At 45.7% G+C, this 26,946-nt stretch overlaps 1 protein-coding gene across 1 annotated transcript in view; it reads right to left on the bottom strand.

Annotated features, from left to right (window-relative positions):
• LOC139051664 (uncharacterized protein C05D11.1-like) overlaps positions 1–26,946 on the bottom strand; it is a 210,280-nt gene that overhangs the window by 17,888 nt on the left and 165,446 nt on the right. Inside the window, exon 20 of the mRNA XM_070528630.1 lies at positions 11,907–12,059. Coding sequence (XP_070384731.1) covers positions 11,907–12,059 — 153 coding nt within the window. The remainder of the gene's footprint in view (positions 1–11,906; positions 12,060–26,946) is intronic.

Below are 26,946 nucleotides of genomic sequence, written 5' to 3'. Positions count from 1 at the left end.
GGTGGGCACTGATGCTGTTATGTTTCTCGTGCCTCAAAGTTGACAGAAATAACCGCGGCCGATTATCGAGTCGGGATTCTGCGTATATATAAAATGAAATCAGTCTTTCGCGAAGCGGAAATGCAATAACAGCGCTTCATTCAGGCTCATACAAGTGTATTATTTTTTTAGGTTAGTCATCACGAATAACATTTCATCGTGCGTTAGCTCATCCGTTCACGAACTGACGTACTTGTCGCTATCCGAGCTGCATTAAGGTGCATGCAATGAGGACAGCTGCGCTCGCTAGGAAATAACATTTTCGAGATATGACTTTAGTGAAGTGATGACCGCGCAAATTGTCGCGTTATGATGCGGCTGAAATTGCGGTAAGTGAAGTGATACAGTCGTTCATACTGAGACACCATTTGTTGTCTCATAACGTGTATTTCAGAGACACAATGGTCGAACGAGCTAATAGTTGAACAAACGAGTAAGCGAAAGACTAAACGAACGAGCGAACGTCGACTAAAACAGCCAGTGAACGAGCGGGCGACCGCACATTTTCTTCGCGAGTCCTCTTCCGCCGCACCTTAACCTACCCGCACTTTAAAGCGGACACGAATTAACACGTGCTACGTCTCAAAGACTCATGATGCTGTCGTTCGGCAATGAACGCGGTTTAGGGGGAGGGCACGCGCATTTTTCTTTTGTACCGCAAATCCAATGGGTGACCGCCAATGACGAACACGAACAAAAGAGGCAAGCAAAGCTATTCGCTCTAAACAAGGCTAGTTAATAACCACAAAGTGCAGAGAGTTGCTTTCCTAAGATGAGTTTTCAAGCTCGAGCCTCAAATATTGTCAAAAAAGTTCACTGAATCCTAAAGGTTTCGTAATCACGTTTTCGCACGCAGCCTCGCAAGCCCACGAATTCAAGCTTGTTGGCGTACAACACGATTAAGCGCACCAAATACGACAACGTACTGCTTATATAAACAATGTACACGTCGCGTAGGACTATACTATGAGAGACTCGCAACTACTTCGTAAAGTTGTGTGGAGAATGTTGGTTTGTAGTTCTCTCTCCCAATTCGATGACTCCATGTCTTTCTTCTAACCAGCTGCGCTTCGGTATCAATAAGAGCTTCTTGTCTTTTCTGAAACAATTTTGGCATACGAAGGCGCAGAAGGTTATGGTGATCGAAAATGCCTCGAAGCGACGTCGTACTTGCCACAAAACTTAGTTCAAGGTGTTCGCAAACCAAACAACACAGAATAGCAACGGCGCCAACATACGCTCCTCGCCACTCCAGAGATGCTTCTCAAGCGAAAATGGCCCTGAAGCAAGACTGTAAGAAAACGAAGACGGCTCGAGGGCCCACGTGATGCCGTTAGGCCAATAGCGACGCGGCGTCCAATGATTAAAAATACTGTGGCGGCGCCACGATGTGGATTGAGCCGCATCAAGGTCGCGCCGTCGGAAACTGCTGGCGATTCTGCTAGGAAAGGTAGTTCGTGCTACTTCGCGCACTGGTATAAGCATTCAGACCGCTCAGACGGTGTTTATGATTGCATATGACGTGTACTTATGTATTAACACGATAGCGTTAAGGAGCTCGTGTCGCAGAAAAGCCGGTGTCGTCGGCGTCGGTGTCGGGTGTCGGCGTCAGCGTTTTGCGGCGTTGACCGTGAGCGATAAATCACGGCAGGCACTCCATAAATAAAAAGCAACTTCCAAGATGGGCTGGGTGGGAATCGAACCAGGGTCTCCGGAGTGTGAGACGGAGACGCTACCACTCAGCCACGATTTCGATGCTTCCAAAAGGTACAAACGCGCCTCTAGTGAATGCGGTGTTGCCTTCGAAACGAGCCGTGGAAAGTTATACTGTGGTGTATATCGGTAATTATGAACATGTAACTTACAGAAGTCGCAATTACACGAGTAGCGAAGTGCGTTTCGCGGCATTTCTTCTGCGCTTTCCGCACACGGAGAGCCATCTTGCGGCAAACACAGAAGATCCCCTCCTCTCCATGTACGGCGCTGCCCCGACAGATGGCGCGCCACGCGCGCATTGGAGCTGTCGCGGCTCGGACTCTCTCCCCTGACAACGCTTCGCCTAGCTCCCTCTGTAGAATCAAGCGTCCTTCCTTTCTTTAGATCACTATCTCTCTATCTCTCTGCCCTTGCCGATCACGGCGTTTGGCTGGCGTGCATCATTTCCCCCTCCGGGATACCGAGTTCTTTGGTTCGCTCCGCTTGCTCAGGCGCACGTTTCGTTGCTGCGCCGAACGCCGCGTTGCTCGACCATATGGCTCGACGCTCACCGCGTCTGATGCGGGGCGCCTCGTAAGTGATGGCTGCCCTGTAGCCCATTGTCTTACACCCATTGGCGGGTCGACGGGAACGCTATCGCGTTCCACTCTTGAAGGCGAAGCTTAAGCGTCCTCCAATTTTTAATAATAAATTCCTTTCAGTGGTTTTATGCCGCGCGGTGACTGCGCGTGCATTGCGGCAGCAGTGTCGGTTTTTATTCGGCTACGTTATTGTAGTTGCCTTAGAGAACTATTTTGCTTGTTTTACAAGCAGCATTGTCTCTCATGTGTATTCTTGCACATATTGTTTTCTATCAATCGTTTCTGCGAAATGCAACAAAAAAAGGATGCTTGCTGCTTGCCGTTTTAATAAATATATCTGCCTCATCCAGCGCCCCGTTGTCCTGTTCTTATATTTACGTGAAATATACAGAAAGAAAAAAAAATTGCTAGCTCTCCCGTAATCGATGTAATCGTCAAAGTAGATGTTATCGTGAAATGGCAACCGGCAAAGTGGCTTGGTTGTATATGATAGTAGCCACAATCTTAAAATGGGTGCTGTGCATGTTCGCAACGGCACACCCTAACACACCAAACCACACCACGTCATAGTATGCACTGGTCCATATCGACACTGCCCAACTAGAAGAACCTGACGAATCGACAAGATGTCCGAGCATGGTTATTTGGCGGTGACCGAAGTGGCACTTGGACGAGTTGAGTTGCAAGCCAGCGGTGCCAAAAACAGAAAGAACAGATGAAAGTCTTTCAAGATGGGTCACAAAAGTTGAAGAGAATATGATGACATCAACCAAGTAGCACAAAGAGTTGGAACATTTCAAGCCACGCAAGAGCATGTCCATCATCCGTTCAAAGCTCGTTGGGGCATTGCACAAGCCAAAAGCATTACCCTGAACTGATATAGGCCGTCTGGAGTAATGAATGCTGTCTTTTTACGGTCCATTTCATTCACGGCTATTTGCCAATATCCAGAGCGAAGGTCTATCGATGAAAAATAAGTGGCACCATGGAGACAATCCAGAGCATCGTTAATGCGGGCAAGTTGATATACATCATCCTTGGTGATTGTGTTCAGATAACAATAGTCAATGCAGAATCGCCAGCTGTTTTCCTTTTTTTTTTTTGACGAGAACAACAGGGGAAGCCCACAGGCTGTAAGAGTGCTCAATATCCCTTTGGCAAGCATTTTGTCAACCTTGCTCTGGATAACTTGTCGTTCAGAGTGGGACACCCGGTACGGGCGTCGGCAAGCAGTGCTGCATCGCCGCTATTTATACGATGCCTTACGGCCGTAATTTGACCCAAAGGGCGATCGTTCAGGTCGAAAATGTTGGAGTACGACTCGAGGAGGCCACAGAGCTTTGCGGCTTGTTTGGTTGAGAGGTCCGGTGCAATCATCTTTGTAAAGTCGTCGGGTGGGGCAAATACAGAAGGTGCAGAATAGCACTGGTCGAAGACGGCGCAACAGATAGAGCGGAAATGTGGCACTCGTGCTACGGTGACAACGTGGCAAGAGACGTGCCTCAAGGAGGTACTTGTAGGCACTGTCCAAAATTTAGGATGGGCAAACATGTCTGATTGTCCGCTGCAGAAACAATGGTGTGTCAGAAGGAAACATTGTGATAAAGCAGGACTGAAGTCGCGGGAGTAAGGACATAGTCTCCATCACGTACAGGTGGGCAGGCTAAAACAGTGATGCAGGTTGCTGCTAGAGACGGAAGGCGAATAAAATCCGCAGAACAAAGCTGAGTTGGAGCTTGAGCAGGAAGGTCAACAGAAAGGGGTAGGTCAAGTTGTACAACACTGGCTGAACAGTTAATCAGAGCAGAATGGGCGGTCAAAAAGTCGAGCCCGAGGATCACATTGTGAGGCGAGGTTTGAGCACACTAAACAAAACGGACGTGCGGCGGCCGGCGATACTCACACGTGCAGTACACATTCCAAGCACAGCTGGAGTTCCACTGTCACCTGGAGCAGTCAAGTCAGAGCAGGAGTATGTACTTTCTTCAAGCGCGTTCGAAGCTCCGCACTCATGATGGAAATTTGTGCTCCGTTGTCGATGAGTGCTGTAACAGGCAAACCATCCACATTGACGTCCAGAAGGTTCTGATCAGTAGGCAGGGTCAGCAGAGGAATTTCAGGCCGGGCTGCTAGAGCAGCGACACCTCCAGGAGCTGCCCCAGTTAGTCTCCCGTTGGAGAGCGGTGACGGTAAGCTGGGGATGGGGAGTGACGCAGCTGGGGCGAACAGGAGTGGCGACTGTGTGGGGATAGCAAGCGGCTCGTCGCAGTGGCTCGAGCATTGTCAGGTGCGTCTTCAACCTAACCTCGGTGGAGAGTGCAGATGCACGAGGATTCACAGGGTGTCTACCAAGTTGACATTTCCACATTCCCTGAGTTTTCCAGGTTTTCCCTGAGTCCCTTTGCAATAATTCCTGAGTGACACAGAACTTTGTTTTATGTCAAGACGGGCTCCGTACATCATGTCGCCCAATGGTGTCACTCTCTAGTAAGCATGTTAAAAAATAAAAAAACAACTTAATCCAGTTTGAATAGTACAGGGTAGTGTTCATTTTATTCAAAAAGAAAACAGAAGGGAGGGGTTAGTAAAATGCACAGCGAATAAAATATCTTCGAAGGAAAATAGTAAAACCCATTGCAAACTGAGTCGAACATTCTCAACTGCGAATAAAAAAAAAGATGCATACAGAATATTTTCGAATATGAGCTATTTCTATCGATTGATAGCAAGCTAACTGGTGTGCAGCCCGAACTTTATCACAAGTTAGATTCTCTCGCAACAGCTGGTAAGTAAACCTCAACTGTCCTGACATACTCAGCCCACGCACAAGGCCTCAGTGTTGCGTTTCACTGCTTTAAAGAGTTTTTGTTTTTTTACTTGGGTGACGGACACCTGCATCTCCGTGTCCGCCAACACTTTGCTTTTAGAGTGCAAGCTCCCTCATCAAAAAAAACGGCAGCGTGCTTCCTTCCCCGTTCATTTCTCAATGCCTAGGTCCTTTGTCTTCTTGTTTTCCTTAGGGTGCGCATTCGCCACACGGACTATTTGAAGCATCCTCTTGGACAATTGTGCAGTTAGCGTCGATTTTTCGGACTCCCTAGGGGCCGACAAAACGTCCAAAAAAAAATGAATGCATGTCTTTCACAGCCCTTAAGGGTTCAAATCGCCACAGGCACACCCGAAAAAGTTCTGAAGGCCTGCCAGTACACTATTTAGGCATATAGGTGCTCGTACTGTGACAGAAGATGGTGGGTGTACGCTGTTAGGAATGGCCGTACGGGGTGGCAACGTGCCAGCTTTCAGCCCGCTGCACGTGTTCCAAGCCCACCAGACGGGGCACTCTTCAGAGAACTGTGGATGACCGGCAGACACGTGGCGCGCGGTCAGCTCAGGAATGTGGTACTCGGCCGCTCCACCCGGGACGGAGCAGAGTTCCACGAAGCCCTCTGACGTCGACACTGAAAGCTGTGCGGCACTGAAACCTGTGTGTGTGTGTGCAACACGAACATTTCCGTCCACTGGGACTCCGTCCACGGGGCCCTCGAACGGTGACGTCGAACGATGACGTCGAACGATGACGTCGAACGATGACGTCAAGCGGAGAGGATATAAGCAGCGTTTGCCGGCTGCTAGAGTGTGCTCGTCGTCGGGAGCTGAGTGCTCGTTGTCATGCTCGAAATGTAGCAGTGAGCTGTGTGCTCATAAACTGTTTGCTGTATGTTAGTTTTGCGGGCTCCATATGGGAGTCGCGCTAGACTGCCGATGTATGTCTTGCCTAAAATGTAAAATTTGTAAATAAATCCTGTTCACCGAGTTCCTCTCTGCGACCTTCAACTCCTTCAAATGGTGGCAGCAGCGAGATAGTCCGACGACTCCTACATCTGGTTGACAGCGGTGGGACCGTCCAACAACTCCAATAACGCGTGTATAGTTAAGGAATATATGTCATACTGTGTCCCGTGCCAGCTGCCCCTTCAGATACTTGTTATGCTTCACAGCGTAACACTTCTGTAATGCGGTGAAGTTGACTTTCGGGAACCGGCATTATGCAACGCGCCGTGCTTTCCGAACTTCGAAGCCAGTCGCGATGACCACAAAGGCGGTGTCAGTGCCATTGCTGATAGCGGCGAATTCTTTCAATGAAAAACACGGTACAGAACGGCAAGAAGCTTAAGCTAGGCCTTGCATTGCTGCGGTGGTTGCTACGGCTGCCAGCGGATCTGCGTGCAAGTGTGCCGGTTCGAGGCGGCGAGGTTATCAAAATGGCGGCGGTTGTGGCTTTTATTAATGCCGTTTCGGACCTGCGGTCACGGCAAAAAGTCCGGAAAATTTGACGGCGAAGGGTTCTTGCGTCCGAAATTTCAGCGTTCTTATACAACCTATGGGGTACGTACTGGTGCCGCGAAGCCGTCCGAATTATCTAGCGTCCGGAAAATCGCTCGTTGACTGTACTCTGACAACTCCTCCAGCCGATGAGGCGGCGTCAAAGACCATTCGTAACGATCATCATACCTTGCTGGTGAAGCAGCGCACAGACACGGACACAGTGAAGAGAAACAGGAAAAGACGACACTCGCTGAACTGCGACACTCGCTGCCCGGTTGGTAGACACCCTGATTCAGTGGGGAGCAGTGGTAGTGGGAAAGCTTGGTCGAGAGTGGGCTGGCCAGGAACTTCGGCAGTGACGACAGGTGGGGCCCACAAGTCCACAATAAAAGCAGATGGATCTATCCTCATGTGTGCGCCATTCGGCCGGGTTGCATTACTCGGATATGGACCGTATTGGCTCCAGTGAACAGGGGCAAAGGCAGCAGACGATGCAAAGTCAGGCTGGTTGTCAGAGCAGATGGACGGAAGACCTACACTGGCAAGTCCTTGGCGAATGACCGACTGAATCAGAGACATGAGCGGCCGAAAATCGTCAAAGCACTGCGTCAGTGGCGTGGCAGGAGACGCTGCTTTGATTTTTCACCGGATGATACACACAACGTTTTCGGAGGAGGTGCGCTCACACGGTAGACAAATCTCTTCGCACGTCGATGAAGCTGCAGTATTGGGTAGACGCATAAACCGTTGAACTATGTGACGGCTCTTCGCGTCTTCAAAGCAGCGACATTCGTTAATGATCTCATTGACCGTTGTTATATTCTTGTAAACAAGCAGGTTAAACACGTCCGCGATGCCTTCTAAATGTGGCTGACCTTGTCTGCCTCTGCCATATTATTATCCACCTTACGGCAAAGAGCGAGGACATCCCGGATGTATGCCCCGTAAGACTCAGTGGACGTCTGTGCATGGGTACCAATGCCCTTCTTTGCAGCATGTTGGCAGTCGACGGGCTTGCCGAACAAATCTCTAAGCTTCTGTTTGCACTGGTCCCAACTTGTAATTCCTTCTTCTGTGTCTCGAACCAGACCCATGCTGTTTTCTTTAGGTAGAATACTATATTAGCTAGCATAAGTGTGTTATCCCACCTGTTGTGTGCACGGACCCGTTCGTAATTCTGCAACCAGTCATCGACGTCAATGTTGTCAATCGCGGAAAACATGCTGGGGTCGCGAGGCTGGGCAAGAATGACCGTCGGTGGCATCGACGGGGCCGCGGTTGAAGACTCTCCTTCGGATGAATGGCAGCCAGGTTACGTCTGCTGCGGATCTCTGTCTTGCACAAGTGATTACCCAGCAACTCCACCAATGATGTTATTCACAGATATTCACCGTTATTCACAGATAGCTTTTAATGGCGGAACCAACCAGCCTAGAGCCACGAAAAAAACTCAACTCTTCTTTGTCATCCCCAAGGCCACCATCAGCGTCCTCTTCTTCCCATGTTACAGACTGTGACAACATATTATATGTCGTGAATATGTCCACCTACCATTTGATTTACTGAGAAGTTCATTCATCCACTTCTCTTCTTCGTGCCATGCCCTTAATAAACCTGGTTTTTTTTGCTATCATATTGTTTTCTTCGATTATTGTCTGTGCTCTTTAATATTCCACAAACAAGAAGCAGGCAAGAAACAACAGAATGTATTTTTATTATGTAGCTTCATGTTGCAGATCGGTGGCTGCTGTGACAAAATTACGTGTTACTTTTAGAAATCTGTGTTAAAGACAGCAGTTCACCAGGCTAAAATTACAATTGGTAACAGCCGACAAGAGCCATGGAGACACTAAAATAAACACATTTTAAGAAATGTACAGTACAAGCTCTTTAAAACAAAAACAGGGCATCTGTGCAGCGTGCTTGCTGGCAGATGACGCACTTCATAAAGACAGCAAAATTGAAAATGCCTTGTATAATCCATGCCTTAAGCATATGAGGTGTGTTAAAAAAAAACTGAACTTTTGCTATAACACCTTTACTGCTTATGGTACAACATTTCAAGTGCTGTCCCCTTCAAAGTAGTCCCCTCTACTGGCGACGCACTCTTCCCATCTTTTCTTCCATTTTTGGAAAGCCTCCTGGAAAGCACTTTCTGGAATATGCGCAGGTCTCTTCTCGCATTGTCCTGGATCTCCTATACAATTTGGAAACGACGTCCTTTCAAGGTGTTTTTCAGCTTGGGGAATAGAAGAAAGTCTGCTTGGGCTAGGTCCGAAGAATATGGTGGGTGGGGCACAACAGGAGGGTGGTGTTTTGTTAAGTAGCTGCAGAGAAGAAGCGACGCGTGAGCCGGGGTATTGTCATGATGCAACATCCAAGCCTGATTTTCCCACATTTTAGGCCTCCTACTGCGCACAGATCTCTCAAACGTGATAGGATTCCCTGATAAACTTCTTTGTTTACCGTCTGACCATGTGGCACAAATTCCTGATGGACCATGCCTTTGCAGTCAAAAAACACAACCAACATCACCTTCCTTTTTGACCGACTCATGCGTGCTTTTTTTGGACCAGGAGAACCTTTGGCCATCCACAGCGATGACTGCACTTTCGTTTCAACATCATAGCCATAAACCCATGTCTCATTGCCTGTTATAATGTTCTTACAAAAGTTTTCATCGTCATTGGCAGCGGCGAGCAGTTCCTGGCTGATTTCAACACGGGTCTGCTTCTGTTCCATCAGTTAACAAACACGGTACAAATTTTGCACCGACACAATGCATCCGTAGTTTGTCACTCAAAATTTCATAACATCATCCTATGCTGATACCCACTTCGTCAGCGACTTCTCGAACATTCAAACGACGGTTTCCACGAATCACAGTTTGAACTCTCTTGACGTGGTCATCATCTGTAGATGTGGAAGGTCGCCCAGGCTTGGGATCGTCACCGACCGACATTCTTCCGTGTTCAAAATGCTTGAACCAATCATAGCACTGCGTGCGACTCATACAGTCCTCCCCGTATGCTTGGCTAAGCAATTGAAATGTGTCTGTTAAAATTTTCCGCAGTTTGTAGCAGTACTTCACACACACAAGCTGTTCTTCCAATTCTGTCATTGTCACTTTGGCACCATTCCGAAGAACAGCTTGTTCATGTGCTCACTTCAGCAGCTGTAGATCGCCAGCTAATGGTCAGAGCGAAACGCGGTAAATGGCAGTTTGTTGTCTAAGCCTGCCACTACAAGCGCTCAGTAGCAGCAGCGTGCTCCCTCTGCCAGTTGGCGCGCTATTTCTAAAGTTCGGTTTCTTTTTGAACATACCTCGTACATGTTTGGCAAAATGGTGTAAACATAAATTTGAAGTTGAAATAAAGCACTATTTTAAGAGTGTACAATGCGCAATCGGCCTCGGTGCTTGCAGTGAAAGTATATTGAGTATACTGCGGAGCACGTCTCCGCCCCAATCCATTTCACTCGGAGACTTCCACACAATTTTTTCACATGCAGAGCCACAGCGGGAGAGCGCCATCTGGTCCACTCTAACTCATTCTAGTACACTCTAGCTCAGACTGTCATTACACTGTATGTATTGACAGACAAGCAGTTCTTGTACTGCATCCTTCTTCTGGGAGACCCATGAGCAATGGGACAACTTTCAGTGCTCTTTTACAGTGGACACTACCATGGTGGTCACAGTGGCCTACAACATATATAGTATACATATAATTGAGAGTTTAGAAGACAGGAATCAATGAGCTTTGCCCATGATAAAAGCGGGGTATGCAATAGAGGCAAGTTTTACAACTGAGCGCTGATTCTTATACCTGCAGCACCACTGTAGGTGAACAGCAAAGCTATGACATGAAAACAGTAAGCCAACTGCTGCTCTTATAGGTGTGACGCAGTCAATATCAATCCTGAGTATTAAAACGCCAGGTTGGTTTCTTTGGCTGGCTTCAGAATCAGACTCATATCTGTTGCCCCATTGTAGCGATGTATTATTGATAATTAAAAGAACTATCAATAATAAATTGCTATACATAAATTGCTATATTGATAATTCAAAGAACAGTGATAACTTACATCATCATTTACAACTTACAAACATGATGAGCTGACTTTATATAAAGAATTCTGATTAAGTTAGTGTTAGGTGAGAGCTGTTGTAATCACTGCCTGGGTGTCTGTTGACACAAAGCTTTTCTTGTAACAAGCTTGAAGTCAACAGCTACACAGGAAAAATACCTTGTCCAATGCAAACCTGAAACACTGTATGTGCTGGTGCAATTATTGGGGGGGGGGGGGGGCTACAAAATGTTTCAGGCCTCCATTCTAACGCTTTTTAATGACCATTGAAACCAACAACCGATGAAACTTGCAAGCTCCATTGGCTTTCTTGTGCAAGCTACGTTAGTAGAATTGCAGATTTCAATGGCCATTTACAGCATATGCAAGACAGCTGTTAAGCTGGTGCCTCAAGCTGCCAAACTTTTATACCAGGCTGCTCGCATCAACGGATCTCAATATAATAAACATAGATATGGAGATTACCGTGCCAAATTATATGACCTATAGAGAAGCATATTAGGCACATATATCAATGTATCCGTACTTAAGTTTCCCTTTTTTCTTTCTTCGATTCACTTTCTTCTTCTTCTTCTGACCATGATTTGAAATCGATCGAACCTTTCCCGTGCGCATGCTCAAGAGATTTGAAATGAAGTGTCTACCCTATCGAAATGCGTAACCACGAAGCGAAAAGTGAAAAAAAAAAAAAATATTGGATTTAACGAATTACATCTAAAATGTCTCCCACCAATATCGGCCTGTCACAACTATGTGCTTATGATGGATAATGGATATAATTAAGGTATATCTGTCTCTCATGCAACTTTGTTATAACGAGGCTCAACTGCAGCAGAAGTAATTTCACAAGCCACTGGATTTGTTATCATAACAAAGTTACACTTCAGCTGCCTTTCTTTAAATGCTTATCTGCCTAATGACCAACAGCAATGGGAAAGTAAAATTACTAGAAGCTTTTTAAAAAGTCCCATTTCATTAAACATGGACACCTACAATGCTACAATGTAATAATTATACTCACTACTACTTTATGCATTACACATTACTAGTAATACTCATTATTACAATGAGCATTATGAACAAGAAATAGTATCTTCTGAGCTTTCATAACTACCATAAAATGAATCTTGAAGAAAAAAAGAAAATAGTACGCACTCCTTGAAAGCAGCAACAGTTTCATCGACCTTGGATGGGTGGCAGCAAATGGCCAGCTTGGACATGGCTGGGTCAAACAGTGTAGACAGATACTGCTTTCCCACACGTACCATGTCTGGCAGCTTCACTTGTGCCACCTTCTCCAGGAGGGTCCTGCAGGCCAGAAAACGACTCCAGTTGCTACAGGGCACAACTCGCAAATCTTGTGAGTTCGGCGGCAGTGATTACATCAACTTCTGTGTAGTTGTGAGATTACCATAAATATTCATTTATTAGGCAGTCACTGTTATGAGCGGAGGGTGCAGTTAGGGGACAGAAGAAAAAAAATAAGTAAGCAGAGTAAAATAAAGTGATATATTTGTCAAGAGGGGGGGGGGGGGCAGAAAAGCTGAATATTCGTAGGCCATAAAAAACTAATCACCAAATAAGGAAAGAAAAACAAATATTTGCTTTACAAGGGGCCAGGAAAGCTCCTCAATGAGGTGTGGTATGTACGTGCTTACTCCCGGCCATGTCGGTCTGTATTTCAGCTATTGTTAGGCCAAGACCTCAACTGGACTTAACATATCACTAATATTTGCTCTACTGCTGAAAAGAAGTTATGGTTCTTACGTCGCAAATTAAAGCTAGCTCCAGCCCCCGTAAAGTTAACAGTGCATTGAGCAATAGTAAGGCCTAAACTGGAGTATGCAAGCATTATTGGGACCCTTAGCAAAAAGGATTAATTCACCAAATTGAGCGGGTGCAAAGAAGGGTGGCTAGATTTCTTCTTTCAAGGTACTCCCATACTGATTCTGTAACAGAGATGCTACAAGAATTAAATTTACTCCCACTCTTGGAATGCTGTCGCATAGCCAGACTAAAATTCTTGTTATTGCCTTCTCAAAATTTATTTAACTTTAATGCAGCACTGTACCTAATTCCCCGACAAGTCCGGAGCCTACAAAGTGACCACCGCAGAGACTTTCTAGTCTTTCAACATCGTGTGAACACATATGCATACTCTTTCTTCCCTAGAACCATAAAAGACTGGAATGATTTACCGGATGCTACATGTGACTCTGAAACTGTAGAACATTTTAAAACCAAGGTCACAAAATATTTTCTAAGTGAATCCTCATGATCTAACATAGCTCGCGCAAGTTGTAGAATGCAGTATTGTTATGTATAATTTTGTGATGTATGTGATATAGCATGTATCATGTAAGTTGTCAAATGTAGTATCGTGATACACTTTTCGGCTATACATTGCTGTTTTATGTTTGACATGACGGTTGTTATGTCAGATATTGTATTATAGTTATGCATAATGGCACGCCATGATTTGTAATTCTATGTATTAGCTATACATTGCTGCTTTATGCAAGCAATCGTAGGTTTTGTGCCATATTTGTACCCCACCCCTGTAACGGCCCAAACGGCCAACAGTACCTGCAAATAAATAACAAACAAATAAATAAATAACTACACACGAGGGAAAACAATGGTCAGCGCTTTAACCAAATTTGCATCTCCTTGCAACTTCAACAGAGGTCGACAGATTTTCGCAAGCAGAATGATTGCAGGTTGGTAACTTCTGTAGTGTGGCACATCTCTCACTTCATCATGTATGTGTTGTGTTGAAGAAGTGTGGCCATATTACTTTTGTAGTAACTTTTCTGTGTTATTAATGTGCCGTTTCTCTTGTCAGCAGGGAGTATAACAATGTAGCGACTCTGCAAAGGCTATTTCTGGCATTATACAGTAGACTTCTGTTAACGAGATTTTTTAGGTTAATTCGATACTGATTGAAGGTGTCGTCTGGCACCTATTGGCAGCGAGGACTTACGGAGTCACCATCTGTTGGAAGCGCCTCGCTTGGGTAGTATGAGGGATAACACAGTGCGCTCCTCATAGGTTTGGCTGTCGGTGCTCAAAACGCCATGTGGGAGCTCTCCTGGACATTTGTGAAGGTACTCTCGAAAAAACTATGGAATTTCTTTTACTGTCAAAATAATAATCTTGGGCAAGCAGAAAGCACAGAATGGTTTACAGAGTCTTTACTGAATATGGACAGTGAATGCCCACTGCACGCGGCCGCTGCGATGGTGTCCCCCGTACCAGTTTGTTGTGTGAAGGGTAGGCAATCACTGAGAGCTAACTATGCGAAATATTATTTATTTATTTCAAAGTACCTTACAGGCCCCAAGGGGAGCATTGAGTAAGGGAGGCATCATTGAACAAATGACAAGAGAAAATAGATACATGAGCGCTGAAAATGTTTATAATGATCACGTGCTTGCATAACAGTGTAACAAATAAAAATGCTCAATCAATACAAAGAGTTGTCGGGAAAAGAATGAAAAGTACAATTCCCGGTAACATAAAAAGCGATGTAACACTCACGCAAGATAACATACATAGTGCGAGCACATAAAGCAAACAAAATTGAAACAACACTAACAAGAACAAAAAGAAAGTCATGACCCATATGTGACAGGTATTGTATGACATGACATATGTACAGATGAATAGATTTGTTATGATGAAGACTGTAGGTTTAGTAGTTGTCTGAATTTAACATTGCTCATTTGAGCAACAGTGCTGTTCTTATAGTGGGCTGTCTGCATAACCATATGGAGCATAACAGAATGAATCCTCAATGCAGCAATCGCTTCAGCAAAAGCTTCACGCAGCTTCTTGTCCTGTAGGTACATTTGAAGAGTGTCAGCGGGCTCTGTTGTGTACGTACAGCACTGTGGACCGAGGAGTAGCCTACCATGTTGGACGCGTTTAAAGGCAGCCACTACCCATTATAGTGCTTTCAAGTGTTGTCAAGCAGACACCCGAAGTGGGAAAACCTCTCACTTAATCAGAACCGCAGCGCAGGTGGTACTTTAAACTTTTTCAGCTTGCTTCGGCACTTCCGAAGCAGCCAATGCAGCCACTGTGTCCATGTGATCCCTCATACCATGTCACGCCGACAGTGGTGCCAGCTTTTCCAGTGGTAGAGCTTGCCCCCAATATGTTTATACAGACCAAGCTTTCGTTACTTTGATCTGAAAATTGGCCTTCGCTGGATAATTCAAACTTCACTGGTCGGCACACATTCACCGCAGGGCGAACTAGTGAAGTGGTTAGTCTCGACGTGGGCCAACCCAATTGGCCATTGCTGCAGAGCCGTTTAATAAATCCCTAAAATGCACAATGAACCGTACAAAGGGCATGCTGTGGCTCATAAACAGTCATATGTCGTGTCGCTATATTGATTCAATGCTAAAAGCATTACCATCGACGCTCATCGTGAGATGGGTTTTCCCGTTTTTTTTTTAAGTAGTTCAGGTCGTACGTTTTCTTGGTTAGTAGGTTTTCTTCTCACGTTTTTACCCCAAGACGTATGAACGAGGTTCTACTATACAACATGTGACCTTCATTGATCATTATGCTGAGTAGCATGACGCTGCAAACACTTTATGGACGTGTCCGTGTGCACGATTATGATTTCAGTGTTGGCTGCAAGCCAGAGCAGAGATCTGCCAACTGCCAAGAAATTTACTAGCAGGCGTTGGATGACTAAGCTTTTGTAGCGAAAGCGGTGCAAGGACAATTCTATAGTTGCGATTAGAAGGCCAAACACCCCCAGCAGAGGAAGCTTAGATTCTTCCAAGACCAAAGAAGGTGCAATGGTGTGGACTGCCACCAAGAGCATGCTCATTCTACTGCCAGAATTTGCAAACCTTTACACTATGAGTTCCCACCATATAGCAAGACTGTCAACTGCTGATATGTTTTGAGCATGATTAAGAGAGATGAAGGCGTTTCACCACAACACAGGGTTCATACAAAACATTTGCCTCAAATTTCAAGGAGAATTGAAAAATTTAAAGGATGCTGAAGGCCAAAATTGAAGGAGGAAGAAACAAACATGATTCATACATATATACAGCAAACAGCGCGAAGAAACAAACATGATTCATACATATATACAGCAAACAGTGATATCTCCTTCTCACTTGCCATTTCTTGCAGCTATGCAGCTCCTGAGTTGGACACACACTTCAACCACTTCAGGTGGCTTTTGTAAGTTGACTTTCTCGTTACAATGATGTAAATCACCTTCTGGCATGATGGTTGGTAGTGTCTAGAGATACTGCAACCAAAGATACTTACTTGTAATGTTAAAGCAAAACAGCTGTAGCCAATACCCTTGTCAAGCGGGCACATTAGGTGCACTTACGGAGAGTGCACTAGGTTTTAAGTGTACTTTCCCAAATCTAAACATTGCAAGTGGAGTGTAGTTGCAGAAGAGTGCACTCCGGTAGGAGTGCGTTCACGGAACGAACATTGTTGGTCGAGTGCGTAGCCTCGCCGCCAGCGGTTTCAATGATAGAAAATGTAATGCATAGAAAAAGGACACAGAAGTTCCTTCTAGCTGTTGAACAGCTTTTAACAAAATAATCAGAACAGAACTCGCTGATATTCTGTTCTAGCAGGATGTGGAGGCAGTTTTCTTCCTCCATGTTGCAGGATCAAATGCCGCCTCGTTGAACGCCACCATCCTGTTCTGGCTTGGATAGGCATTCGTCTTGACCGGCCTTGACTTGTAACTTGTATACATTAAGATTGTTTTTTATTTATAACACAAGTGAAGCAATCACTTTTTAGAAGGTGTTTTTTTTATGCGAAGCATATTACGAGAGCTCAACCCAGCTCCTCAGGCGCGGCGGTGTCGCCATGAAACCACGTGACACCGTGACGTCACGACAAAGGAGAAGTGGCTTTGGCTCAACTCTTGCAAGACGGGCTGGGTGGGAATCGAACCAGGGTCTCCGGAGTGTGGGACGGAGACGCTACCACTGAGCCACGAGTACGATGCTTCAAAGCGGTACAAAAGCGCCTCTAGTGAATGCGGTGTTGCCTTAGAAACGAGCTGTTTCTAAGGCGTGCGTCTCTTGCTCAGGCGCACATTTCGTTGCCGCGCCGAACGCTGCTTTGCTCGACGCTCACCGCGTCCAATGCGGGGCGCGTAGTCGCTGCCCTGTAGCCCATTGTCTTACACCCCTTGGCGGGTCGACGGGAACGCTGTCGCGTTCCACTCTTGAAGGCGAAGCAGTAATGCATGAGTTGTTTCTTCGTCTAGCCGAACCAAACATAGCCAAGCAACAGCAGTTCACCAGGCTAAACAGTGGTTCAACAACTAAAATAAAGGCTAGTATGCTTCGCATCCTGGGCTTAACCTTACCTAAGCCACAGCCATTTTTTAAATTTTAATCTACATCTTCAAAAAACAACACGATTTTAGTCTGTCGCCATTTTTTTTAGTGCGAGTACGCTCTGTTTCACCGTTTAGCACCGCATAGCCTAAAGTGTCACTCAAGGTCCCGAAGTGCACTCCCCGTAAGTGCACTTAACTTGCCCGCTTGACAGCGGTATTACTTTCCATCAGGTATTTCTAGAGCCTAGGGCTCGAACATGCAGGCATGATGGCTGTGGTGTGAACTAGCAAAACAACAAAATGGTGGCACAGCTTGGTCGCTTGATCTGGCCTTGTCTAGCTCCACTACGGAAACAGTAATTTAAACAAGCTTGTTGTCAGTGGCTATGGGCATGCCCCATTGTAATTTTTTAGTGACACTCTGAAAAAAATATATAACCAGTATTGCTTCGCAATAACCAGAGTCCATGGCATACTTTATGTATAGTTTGCTACTTTGATTTTTGAAAACGGAGGTCGTCCCCAACCTCCGTTTTCAAGGAATTCAAGCAGCGCACTTATTTTCAAGGAGTGTTACAGGCCCTTAAATCTTTTTCCAAATTCGAAGGTTTTCAAGGATTTTAAGGAGGTGTACGAACCTTGACTACTGTGTACCCACTCACAGTGCACAATGATCTGGCTGACTTTTCTGCAACAACAACCGTACAACAATTCTTATCCACCCACTTGTCAGGTTGAACCTCCTGCAACCTTTCTTTTCGTAAAGATACAGCACAAGTTGAAGGGATGTTGATTTGATGCTCTTGATGAAGTCCACTGCCAACTGCAGAAGATGCTTAACAGGTTTCAAACAAAGGAATTGTAGGGAGCTTTATGAAAGTGGGAAAGGTGCTGGGAGAAGTGTATTGCCTCACAAGAATAAAAATTTGGAGGACGGTTAAGCCTCGCCTTTAGGAGTGGAACGCAACAGCATTAAACGATTCTGACTGCTTCTCACGCTTCCCAGTAACTTCAGCTTATGCAGGGTGTCTACCAAGTTGGCATTTCCAGATTCCCTGAGTTTCCCAGGTTTTCCCTGAGTGCCTTTGCAATATTCCCTGAGTGAAATAGAACTTTGTTTAATGTCAACACTGGTTGACACCATGTCGCCCAATGCTGTCACTGTATAGTAAGCATGTTAAAAAATAAAAAATGACTTAATCCAGTTTGAATAGTAAGGAGTAGCGTTTATTTTATTCAAAAAAGAAAACAAAAGGAAGGGGTTAGTAAACTGCACAGCGAATAAAATATTTTTGAAAAGAATGGTAAAGCCCATTGCAAATCGAGTTGAACATATTCTCAAATATGAATAAGAAGGAGATGCATACCAAAGCAAATATTTTCGAATATGAACTATTTCTATCAACTGATAGCAAGCTCATTGCTATGAGGCCCCAACTTTGTCACAAATGACATTCTTTCTCAACAGCTGGTAATTAAGTTAACCGCAACTGTCCTGACATACTCTCAGTCCCCCGCACAACGCCTCAGTGTTGCATTTCACTGATTTAAAGATTTTCTTTTGGTTTATATGAGGGACACCTGCATCTTAGCGTCAGTCAACACTTTATTTTTTAGCTCAAGCTCCTTCAAAGAAGTGGCGGCACACTTCCTTTCCTGTTCATTCCTCAATGCAAAGGTCCTTTATGTTCTCATCCTCCTCCTGCCAAGCGTTCGTCCCATGGACCATTTGAAGCATCCTCTTGGTTAGTTGTACAGTCAATATCCCATTTTTCGCACGCCCTAATGGCCATGAAAACGTTCGAAAAACCGGGCAGTTCGAAAAAGGGAGGATGACAAAAAATGAATACGTCTTTTACCGACCTTGAGGGCTCAAAACCTCCACAGACACGTCCGAAAAAGTTCTGAAGGACTGCCAGTACACTTATTAGGCATAGCGGTGCTCGTACTGTGGCAGGAGATGGCGGATGCACGCGTGTATAATTAAAGAATACATACTGTGTCCCGTGACAATTGCCCCGTTCCACGTTTGTTATGCTTCACTGCGTAACATTTCTGTACTGAGGCGAAGCCGACTTTTGGGAACCGGCATTATGCAACGCACTGTGCTTTCCGAGCTTCGAAACCAATCGCGAGGACCGGAAAGGCGGAGTCGGTGTCATTGCTCACAGTGGCGAATCTTTTAAATGAAAAAAAAAAAATATGCAGTTACCACGCACTGTGTAAATCGATGTAAGCGAAGCTTTCCGTGCTGGATGCTTTGATTGACGATAATTAGCGGTGATGTTGACGGCTAAAGCTTAATTTCTTCAGCATTTAGGCTAATACGAGAGTGGTGAGCTGATGTTAAGCGTTAGCTTGTGTGCACCACTGCTGTTTGTTCGCGCAGTACACAGAACACACAGGGAGAGGTGTTTGCTTGAGGCGTTGTTGTGCGCCATGTTTTATAACCTCAGAGACGGTTGAACGTTGTCATTTCCTCACATGGCACATCGCATTGCGGCAGAAGTATTACACTTGAATTGGATTATATGGGGCTCTACGTGCCAAAACCACACTCGGATTATGAGGCACGCCGTAGTGGCGGACTCCGGATTAATTTTGACGCCGTGATGTTCTTCAACGCGTCCCAAAATCTAAGTGCCCGTGCATTTTCTATTTGGCCCCACGTATAATACGGCTGCCGCGAGTGGCACCAAATCCACGCCGTCTAGCAATGCCATAGCAACAAAGCTGACGCGACGGGCACAGAAATGTTGATTTGACGGTCGACCGCTTCGGTATATAGTGTTTCCTGGACCCTGAGGTGCGCGTTAATTAATGCGGCTCTGCTACTGCACGCCCTGCGTAAGTTGCCCACTTGACATATTTGCACGGCGTTTATTTTTCAGAAATAGCAGCAACGTACTGTACCGTACCCTGAACTTAAGCTTATCCTATGTCCCTGCAACCGCTGTCATATAGTAGTGGGGTTTCCTTGCCTTCTCACTTCACCTCCCCCCTCTCTTGTATGGGAACTGCCTCTTCTCCTCCCTCTCCTTCTTAATAATGCCTTTATTTGTGTCACATGTAGGGAACACGTCACTAGAGGCCAGCAGTAAAAGCTGTCATAAATGACAGCTTGACAAAGCTGCAGGCCCCCATGCAGTGCTTAATTGACAGCAGTATAGCTGCATTGCTTATATCAGAAAAAGAAACAAACACAATACACAGTACAGTACACAATACACCCTGATAAATGAATTCCATTTTCCGGAAATGAACAGAAACAAAATTATCGTGATATAAGGCAGAAAGCAATGACAGAACAAATATCTCCTCTCTACAGTTCTATTTGCGTCCCATCTGGCCTCGCATGTTAATGGAATGGGAAGTGCTGCAGTTTCTGCAATGCTTCTGAGGGGAGTCACGGATAACTACAGCTGTCAAGAGGCTAATGTGGCGATGGCCAGGGGGCTCCAGAGGGTATTGTGCATATTGGACGTGGTAGGGTCAAAACGAGTTTCTCCCGTCGCCTTTCCTGTCTTACTCACGCCTGTCATCAATATACAGGGTCCTGAATATTTGGCTGCACATGTTCAAAAATAGCTTTTGCGCTCACTGCTGCACTGTTCTTGTTCAAATTTTGCAGAACGATTGCATTTTGACCTCGACTTCGTTTAGTATAACACTTGACACGATTAGTCGCCTGTTTTTTTTAAGAGAAAAATGGGAAACTGTTTTCGTCTATGGGAAAAATGGCACGTGAAAGGTTGGCCCTGGCACAGACTTGTTTCGCCACCAGCCGTCATCTGCAGAAAGCAGTGTTTCAGGAAGGGCTGCAGATGCTACCAGAAGAATTAACGCTTTGCTGTCCTTTGCGAAGGAGGCAGGCATCCTTCCTTTCACCTGACCCCTTACCCCTATCTTACGCAACGGGCCATCCCTCCTAATAAAACTTTCAATCAATCAATCTGCCGTGTGTTGCCCGGGTTATGGTGGCTAGAAGAAGAGGTGGCGCCGACGCCCGTATGTTGGGAAAGAGAGCAAGGAGTGCAAAATGGCCAGTCCAAATTTAAACGCTGAACAAATAACAAGTATATAGTTAGTAGGGTCGAGGAAGAACTTGGCAAATGGCCAAGTAAACAGTGGGAATATAGTAATCTCCTCAATGTAATAACGACAGAAATATGGAAAGGGAAACAACATGTTCGTTGGAAAGGAGTGAGTGAGTGAAACAACTTTATTTGGTCCACTATAGACGTAAGCAAACTCAACATCACCTGGCTAGGCCCACTCAGGGACCATCAGGTGAAACCTGACTGCCCTCTCGTGAGCCCTCTGGACTGCCAGGATTTGAGAGGTCTGGTCCTGGGCCCTAATTAGCCTCGTCATTTCCTCTTGGGTGAAAGGGGGACTGGCAACGGCGCAGCCCCACAGGACACGTTCGAAGTCCGCGTAGTCACCACACAGACGGCAGTCCGGGCTTGGGAACCGTTCGGGGAACCGAAAAGCTGGTGGAACAGGGAGATATGAGAAGCGATCTCCCTGTTCAGGGAGAACAGGGAGATACGAGAAGGCGCAGTTGCCGCAGGAAGAAGTATCCAGTAAATGGGAAATATACCGGGAGAAAATGTCTATGGTTCAAATACTGGTGCAAGCAAAGACAAAAGGTGAAAGTGAACGTTGGTTGTAACAAATACGTCAAGAAAAAGAAGGCTGCACCTAGGATATTTTCGAACCACTTAAAAGTATTAGGCAGCAAGTCAACAACACTACAGCAACATATCCTCGATGAAGCTGGAAACAAACTGGAAGGGGAAGCAGCAATAAATTACATCCGAAAAATAACAGCTATATCTTTCCAAGGCAATGACAAGGTTGTATTTGAAGAAAAAAAGAGCATGAAAGAGACCTAGGTGGAAAAGGAGCTGGTGTTGACAAATTTCAACTGGAAGAAAGCCGAAGAGAAAATTCCCAAGCGCAAAGCCACAAGGCTAGACAATGTTCCCATTAGGCTGATTAATGAACTAGGACCAAAAAGTAAGGAAGCTCTGGTGAAAGCAGTGGAAAAAACTTTATAAAAGATAGGCGAATACCAGACAGATGGCAACAAAGTAGAATGAATTTAATTTATAAAGGTAAGGATGAGAAAGATAGAATTCACTCGTATAGATCGTTGACCATTACATCGGTAATATACAGGCTAGCAATGCAGGCAATCAAATTAAAGCTGCAAGCATCGGCAGAGAATAATGGCATTTTGGGAGAACTTCAGAACGGCTTCGAAATAGGTAGGCGTTTGGATCATAACTTATTTGTTCTTAGTCTATTGAAATATCAAAAGTAGAAAGCAGAATGTGATCTTTTTTAGACATTACAGGAGCCTATGATAATGTAGACTGTAACATTTTGTGGGATATTCTGGAAGGGGGAGGCTTAGGTAACGATTGTCTACAGCTTTTGAGAGAGATTTACCTAGAAAATACCGTTTGCGTTGACTGGCAAGGGATGAAGAGCGAGGAGAAAGTTGATATCAACAAGGGATTGAGACAGTGGTGCCCTTTATCCCCGCTGCTGTTTATGATGTACATACTGAGGATGGAGAGGGCGCTAGAAGGAAGTAATATCGAGTTTGATCTGTCATACAACAGGTGGGTACAGTAGTAGGGCAGCAGCTTCCCAGTTTACTTTATGCGGACGACATTGTGTTGCTAGCTAACAAGCAAAGTGATTTGCAACATCTGGACAATATCTGTGGACAGGAAGGCAACATTCTAGGTTTGAAATTTAGTGTTAGAAAATCAGCTGTTATGGTATTCAATGAAAACAGTGAACAGACGGTGGCAATACAGGGCCAGGAAATACCTCGGGTAAGAGAATATAAATACATTGGTATATGGATAAATGAAGGCAATAAATAAATGAAAACACAGGAAGAAACAGTAACAGTGAAGGGGAAGAGAAATGGCAGCCATAATGAAGCACAGAGCGCTATTGGGATATAATAGGTACGAGGTGCTGCGAGGTATGTGGAAAGGTGTAATGGTTCCAGGACGTTTGGAAATGCGGTTGTTTGGTTTAAATCAGCGGCACAATCAGGAATCCATGGCAACCAAATGTCAGTGGGACGCCTCGCATTGGCCGCTCACGGGAGACTACAAATGAAGCTATGCAGGGTGATATGGGCTGGACAAGTTTTGAAGTGAGGGAAGCTCGCAGTAAAATTGATTATGAAGAACGGCTGAGGAATATGGAAGACAGTAAATGGGCTAGGAGAGTGTTCAGGTATCTGTACGGCAAAAACATTGATTCACAGTGGAGGAAAAGAACTAGGAAGCTTACCAGCAAGTATGCAGCCTGTACGGTGGGCAACACAGCAACAAAGAACGTCAAGCGCAAATTCAGAGAGGCTGAAATAATCTCATGGGTGGCGGCAATGGAAAAGAAACCTGTCATGAGTAACTACTTAAGAGGAAAAAACGAAATCAGGAAAGAAACAATTCATGATAACTCAAAGGGAAGCTGATTACTTTTCGAAGCAAGATCGGGATGCCTTAGAACACGCACCTATAAAGCTAGATATAAGAAGGAAGAAGAAGCATGTGCTTGGTACGGTAAAGCTAGGGAATCGATGTAGCATGTTTTATTAGGATGTGAAGACATCTGCCCAGCAGTCGATTTAGTCCCCACTGGCCTCCATGAAGCCCTTGGGTTCAGCGAGAGCAGTGGAAAAGTAAACATGTCTGCAATAGAGATTAGTAAGAGGCGATTGGAAGATTGGTGGAAGTAGGGAAATGACAAAAAACAGACATACAAAAGCAAAGTTCACATAGGGGATCAGAAAAGTTGGTTGTGGAAGTTCATCGTGTTTTTTTTCCCTTTTTTTTTAAATCTAGGTAGGACATTAGGCAGTATATAGCAAGAGCTTGGTGGCACAACCCACCGCCTCGTTCCAAAGTGGACGCTCATAACATCCATCCATCCATCGCGGCAAAAGCGCGCTCCTTCGATTCATGCTGCCACTACAGTGGCTGTGGTGGCGCTGCGGTCAGCATTGCAATGTCTCTCCTAGCCCCTCCGTGTTCTTCCCCCGCTATCTCTACATGAGCACGGATGATTGTCGTCTTCTCGCTTCGACGTTAGGCGCATGTGATTTTCGCGGTGTCTTCTTTGTGGTGAATGATTGCTCGTTAGCATGTAGACTTGAGTTCCGTGCCCTGCCTGTGCCAGCCAAATGGATCCTCACGTAATGAAAGTCAAGCAAACACACAGCTTTGCCCCGCACTGCAAGCCCGGTTACATATCATCAAGGAACACGGGAAGCGTGTCACCTTGTTTTCTGTGCCAAGGGCCCCGAACGTTTTCAAACATGGCAACAGGCTGTCTCCTGGACTGACAAATTTCTTGACGAGAAATCAGCCCTCTGTGAGCTTCACTTCCACAAACAATAATACACTGAGTGGCACTTCACGCACGTGGTCAACGGTGAAACAGTCAAGATTCTCCGTGATCGACCCGTGTTTACAAGTGATGCAGTGCCAACAATTTACCCAAATGTTCCATCGCACATCTCCAAGAAAGCAGCCCTCACCACTGCTGTTGACAGGGGAGGACCTTTATATCAGTCAGATCAACTGAATTAATGCTGAAATCACTGGAAGACACTTTCACCCGCTGCTTCAGTGTGAAGCAAGTGAGAAGCGACTGCTTTATGAATCTGGTGCCTTTTCTCCAGCTTACCAAGTTGAACCTCATTGGCTGCTCTGAACACAAAACAGCACTTACAAATAGAATCATAAAGTTCTATGTGCTCACAAGGCTCCATATCTATGTCAAGTCTCAGAACGCGAAACAGGACGGAACGCGGGAGCGAATGGAGGTGCTAAAACTGCGTCGAGTGCTCCGATTTGTGCCTTGAGAACCTTGCTACAAACTTTTTTTTTATCACTGACTTTTAGCTTCGGTTATGTGCGACTTTTCTGGGAACTGGGTTGAGAAGAAGTCCTATTTCCTGAATACAATGTGCAATAAATGTCATTTTGGCAACATGGATTCGGCTGCTGAGGTTTTTGACTGTTTCTGTTGTGCTCCTTCATTAGTTAGAAAACGCGCCATGAACACTTGTAGTGAACTCACGTAAATGCATTTGCTTTCCCGTGCGTGAAAGAAGCTGCATTTACTTGAGTTCACGGCGCGTGCTTCCACGCCGATAAGTTAAACGCGCAAGTGAGAACTTAAAGACCTATAGCGAATAAAGTTCAACATGCAGTTTCAGCTCTTGAAAGCGATTGATTATCGCACCGCACTTGATACGAAGGAAACTCGTGATTCTCATACGATGTCCGAGCTCACGACGGCCAGCTCCAACTAATGAAGGAGCACAGCAGAAACGGTCATGCAGCTCAGCAACCATTTCAGGTTGCCCATTGTATTCAGGAAATAGGACTTCTTCTCAACACAAATAACAGAGAAATTGCTAAACGGTGCCCGCGGCCAGCCTGACCCAGCACGTTGGGCGCATCGCGCTACGGAGAGCAGCGCCACCTACGCAAGACAAGAACCAGAGGAGCAGTGCTCGCCACCCGTTGGCGTCACCTAACAACTTCTAGCCACCATACCCGTGTGTTTCTACTTACGCCCAAGCATTCTAGTTCACTATAGCCCAAGCCCAGTGCTCGACCACCGCGCCACGAAAATGCGATCGTTCTGCAAAATTTGAGCAATAACAGTGCAGCGGTGAGCGCGAAATCTTTTTTTTGAACATGTGCAGCCAAATATTCAGGACCCTGTACACGCTCTGAACCACACCGCGACGTGGTGTGCACGACAGCAGCAGCCCACAGCAGCAGCCCACAGCAGCAGCAATGGGAAAGTCGAAGGAAGAGGCAAAGAAAGTTTCACTTTAGAACACGTCACCGAACAGCAAGAAGTTTAATAGCGAATGTCGAAGCAGCTAGGCCTGGTGTTGCTGCGGTGGTGGCTATGGCTGCCAGCGGATCTGCGTAAGAGCGTCGGTTCGAGGCGGCGAGATAATCAAACTCAAAGGTGGTAGCTTTGATTAATGCCGTTTTGGACCTGAGGTCACGGCAAAAAGCCGGGACAATCTGATTGCGCCCGAAATTTCAGAAGTTCTCATACATCGACCCTGTGGGATACGTGGTGGTGCCGCAAAGCCGCCCGAATCGTCGGACGTCTGGAAAGTTGATCGTTGACTGTACAATGGCAACTCCTCCAGCCGTCAACACGGCGTCAAGGACGATTTGGTATGATTCGTCTCTGTTACTCGACCCAGCATTACCGCGACTTTCGTTCCCTTTTGCTAAGATTGCAGCTAATTTTCCTTGATAGAGGCAAAAATTGCTAGTATTTCCAGACCATTCAAGGTCACTGCGAATTCCCGGTTGGTAGACACCCTGTTATGGAACCGTAATGCTTACCGGGAAACACTGGCGGCAAATGCTATGCACAAAGGCAAGCGGGCGAGATTTCTGGTAGAAACGCGGTCTCTTGCATGGGCTGCGGTGGTGAGCACCATTTTGACGGTATTGTTGCAAGGAACCGAGCACTTTATGAATGGCAGAAGCACTGAAAAGGGGGTTTATGTTTGAATTTCCACGTAACAGACTTAAGTTTCCTGGTATATTCAAATTACAATCCGAAGCTATCAAGTCTGCAGGTTGTGTTTAGGTTGTACTTTACGATTTTTCTGATGCATCTTACTTTGAGGAATTCAATTACTTCAGTAATGCCTCTGCACCATGTGGAGGGCCTGCGCGGTTGTGCTTAGGAATGTTTTGCAAAATGACGTCTGATGCCAACATAGTAGTTTTCGTGACATGGGGCCTTCAACACTATCGCGTTAAT

The sequence above is a fragment of the Dermacentor albipictus genome, unplaced genomic scaffold, assembly GCF_038994185.2.
Source record: "Dermacentor albipictus isolate Rhodes 1998 colony unplaced genomic scaffold, USDA_Dalb.pri_finalv2 scaffold_13, whole genome shotgun sequence".
Lineage (NCBI taxonomy): Eukaryota > Metazoa > Arthropoda > Arachnida > Ixodida > Ixodidae > Dermacentor > Dermacentor albipictus.
The sequence above is the reverse complement of the archived record's forward strand: the minus strand, read 5'-3'. Positions and strand labels throughout refer to the sequence as shown.